At 39.6% G+C, this 3899-nt stretch overlaps 1 protein-coding gene across 1 annotated transcript; it reads right to left on the bottom strand.

Annotated features, from left to right (window-relative positions):
• Positions 1-877: 877 nt before the first annotated feature.
• On the bottom strand, positions 878-1422 carry LOC149173686 (ATP synthase delta chain, chloroplastic-like). Its single transcript, XM_089427974.1, has one exon. The coding sequence runs from the start codon at positions 1399-1401 to the stop codon at positions 886-888; it is 516 nt and encodes a 171-aa protein (XP_089284100.1). The 5' UTR covers positions 1402-1422; the 3' UTR covers positions 878-885.
• Positions 1423-3899: the final 2477 nt, after the last annotated feature.

Raw genomic sequence — 3899 nt, 5'->3', positions numbered from 1 at the left:
AAATGGCAAACAATTGACGAAATGGATGGAGTCATTATATGGAAATTGAGCCATGTAAGAGGGAATCCAATAAGGGGGGTATGGTAGCAAACCTAACCATATAAATTAATCCCTACCAATGAATTATTTTACTAAGCCAAATGCTCAAAAAATCCAAGATTACCATTTTCCCAAGAAATTAGCTAATGGGAAGGATTTGGTAGTTGAACTACCAGTTGCTAGAATTATGGAAGTAGTTGGGTTTATACCCAACTATCTCATTTGAGGTATAAGGAGAGAACATCCAGAGATTTCTGGGATTAGACTAGAAGCTTATGATCTAACCACAAGTTCTCAAATCTAACAAGAAATCAAATAGAGAAAAAACCCATGACGATTGGGGGACATTCAATCCCATATTTGTATATCCACGAATTGGAGAGCAAAGGTTATTTTTAGGCAGGAGAGACGTTGACACCTAATCCTCAACGGATGGGTGAACTGGAACGTGAACAGTCATCAAGAAGATGAACTGTTCCGTCTCCTTTTTGTATATAAACAATAGTTCTCTAATGAAATAACATATCAGTTTTTCTTCTGCTTATTCTGGAGTTACCCTGGCCTGACATGGTATCAGAGCGCAGGTCCCAGATTCCTTGTAACTCCTCTAATAATGCCTCTGTCCTGAGCGCTGCTCTGCCCTGAGTGTCATTGATTCTCTGTGCATCATTGATTGTCTGCGCCTCTGTCCTGCGTCTCAATGATGATTCTCTGCGCTCTCTGACTAACATGAACGCCAGAGACTGCGCATTGTTTTTATGAACGTATCTTACCGTTTTAGCGTCCATAAGCACTGAGCTATTCAAACGTTACACATACAATCGCTCTGCGCCTCGGTACTGGTCTTCACACTCGTAGGTTTTGAATAGCATAGAGTCTCCGCGTCCATGTCAGTTCATTGTATAATGATTCAAATTCTTTCAAGATATTCTTTACTATGCCAATCTCTTGCTTACTGATAAGAAGATTCAGGAAATTCAGAGTATAGTTTTGAAACTTAGCATCATCTGCAATAGACTTGAGAATGCTCTTCTTCTTCCCATTTTCAGTAATAGGATTGATGAGAAAATCGTAGAGTTCCTGGTTCTTCAACAAATGAGAAAGTCTTTCCATATCCCCATTAATCACCTCTAACATGTTATTTGCCTGTGCAAATTGCAAAAGAGCTGCCGCATATCCACCCGCTGCAGAATCACGCGTCACAACAACAGCCCGTCGTACAGGACTTTTTGCATTTGCATGTGGGATTCTTGAAGACAAAGCATCAGGAAGCCGTTGAACAGGTTCCCGAGCGTGAAGCGCTTGTGCAGATGATCTTGAATGTACATTCAAGGAAGCGAGGGATTGCGTTAATGTATCCATCTGGACAATAGGACGGCCTGCTGAGACGTTCTGACGAGGAAACCCCGAGATATAAGCCCCGTAAGCCTTTTGTGGTTTGCCAAGGTCAATGTATTTGGTTTGACTCGATCCTTTCTTCTGTTAAAATCTCAGACCTTTCACCTGTAAAGAATTTGTTCAGATTTGTCATTTGTTGGAGTCTCAGACCTGTCACCTGTGGAAAAGTTTTGGACTTATGACCTAGTTAATTTTCAAACTATTGAAAAGTCTCGAATCTGCTTCGAACCTGTGGCTGTATTGTCTTGGATCAGTAGCAAGGCTTGGATGTGCAATAGTCTTCCTCAAAAATTTGATCATGTGGTGATTAGGTGTTGCGAGGATCTCTTTCAGATTTTGGTCCTGTGGTGATTCGGTTCTGTGGAGAAGTCCTTTCGGACTTGTAGAAAAACAAGTGCGTTTACAGTAATAGATTCTGCTGCCTTGAATGGTATATGATGGTCCATGTTGTTGTGCGTTGAATTTATATACGTTACAACTGAGATTGTATGTGCGTTGATTGCATGCTGGTGTATTTACAATACATTGAAATTTTTTATGATCACTTTATATGCGGTGTTCCTTTTATCTGAGATAGCGGTGCTGAGTTAACGTTGTTGCTGTGGCGGTGCTTTATATGTGCACTAACGCTGTATATATGTGTGCACTGTGGTTACATTAACCAGCGTTTGAGTTTTGAATGCATAGTCTATACATATGTAATATGGTGAGGATCTTTGGAGGGCTTTGAAGAAACAGTAAAGTATTTGCCCTTTTTTTAGTACAATTTCACTGTACATCAGTAGAAGTTTTTTTTTTATCAACAGAAATTTCTTATCAGCAGAAGTTTTTTTAGCAAAAGTATTTTTTACAGAATGCATTCAATCATTTCTATGGTAGGAATAGTTCTCACTGGCAAGGAGAACTATTCTGAATGGTCACGGATGGTAAAACACACCCTCATCTACAATGAGTTGTGGAAAGGAGTGTGTGTCGGAGAAGAAGACAAAGACCCTGTGCAGCCTACATCAAATAAAGAACTTGTCATTTGGGAAAACAAGAACAGCAAAGCCTATGCATTGATCGTAGCATCTGTAAATGAAGAAGTAAGTCGTCATATTTCATCCTATTCCACTGCCTTTGAAGCTTTACAAAAGCTGAAAGAACTTTGTGATTCACATTCTGCACTTGAAGTTGTTCAGCTCATGATTAAACTCTTCACTCTTGAACTGAAAAATAATGATCCCCTTGCTCTTGCATCTGAAATAAAGTCTATAATGCATGATATTAAATCCACTAAGGTTGAGCTGGATATCTCTCTTATTGCCTTTCTCAAAGCACTCTATCCTACCTACTCCAATTATCTTGAGTCTTTACAAGCAAATGGAAATCTTAAAGACATAACCTTTGAGTCTCTTGTGAAAAAGTTTGCTGAAAGAGAGAAAGCCTTTGGAAAGAAAACAGTCCCTGAATCTTCTGAAGAGACTGTTTGCCTTGCTCATAAAGAAAAGCATCCTGCTCAAGATTCTACAAGAGGAAGAGGTGGACGAAAAGGAAGAGGAAGATACTTCAGAGGCAGGGGGGGCAGACATTCTCAAGCAGAAAAAGCAGATCTGCATTGCATTCACTGCAAACGAAATGGATCACATGATGCTTCTACATGCAAGCTACCATGGGACAAAATTGAGCAGAGAAGAAATCAACAGAAAGGTAAAACTGATGACACAGATAAAGGTAAAGCACCTAAATCCGCTCACTATATTGAGGCACAATGTAACATTGGAGTAAATGAAGATTTGTTTAATGCTTCACTTGCTTCTTCGAAAAATGATTGGTTGCTTGATTCAGGAGCAACCTGTCATATGACTCATAGGAAAGATTTTTTTGAAGATTTCACTGACAATGTTGATGGAGCAGTATACTTTGCAGATCAGTCAAAAATCAAGCCATCAGGGCTTGGCACAATCAGGCTTAAACTGCCTGGTCTTCCAGACTTTCTTCTGGATCATGTTCTATATCTCCCACAGCTCAAGAGAAACTTGTTGTCCCTGGTCCACATCCGCCAGCAAGGTCACTCCATTCATATGTTTGATGGAAAGCTTGAGGTAAGAAAGGCATCTGACCACTCACTTGTCATGAGGGGTATAGAAGAAGAAAGACTTCTTAAACTGCAAGGAACCTCTACTCATGCACAACATTTCTCATATATTTCTCATCATGAAGAAGGTACACTTCCGTCAAGTTTATTATGGCATGCTAGATTTGGACATTTAAACTATGATAGTCTCCACTTGTTGAAGAAAAATGGTGTTGCTGGTTTGCCTACAATTCCTAGAAAACATAAGCAATGTGATGCTTGCATTCTAGAAAAGCATAGCAAACAGTCTTTTCATGATTCACATTCAAGAGCACATAGAAAGCTTGAACTCATTCATTCAGATTTATGTGGTCCAATGCCTGTTCCTTCTGCAAATGGAAATAAA

Source organism: Pinus tabuliformis, chromosome 4_2 (genome assembly GCF_031772625.1).
Source record: "Pinus tabuliformis cultivar Carrire ecotype Pingquan chromosome 4_2, CPIR1, whole genome shotgun sequence".
In the NCBI taxonomy this organism is placed as follows: Eukaryota; Viridiplantae; Streptophyta; class Pinopsida; order Pinales; family Pinaceae; genus Pinus; species Pinus tabuliformis.
This window is presented reverse-complemented; position numbering and strand designations above follow the sequence as displayed.

Coding starts and splice junctions, on each gene's coding strand:
- LOC149173686 (XM_089427974.1), bottom strand. CDS start 1,401: ATGGATACATTAACGCAATCCCTCGCTTCCTTGAATGTACATTCAAGA.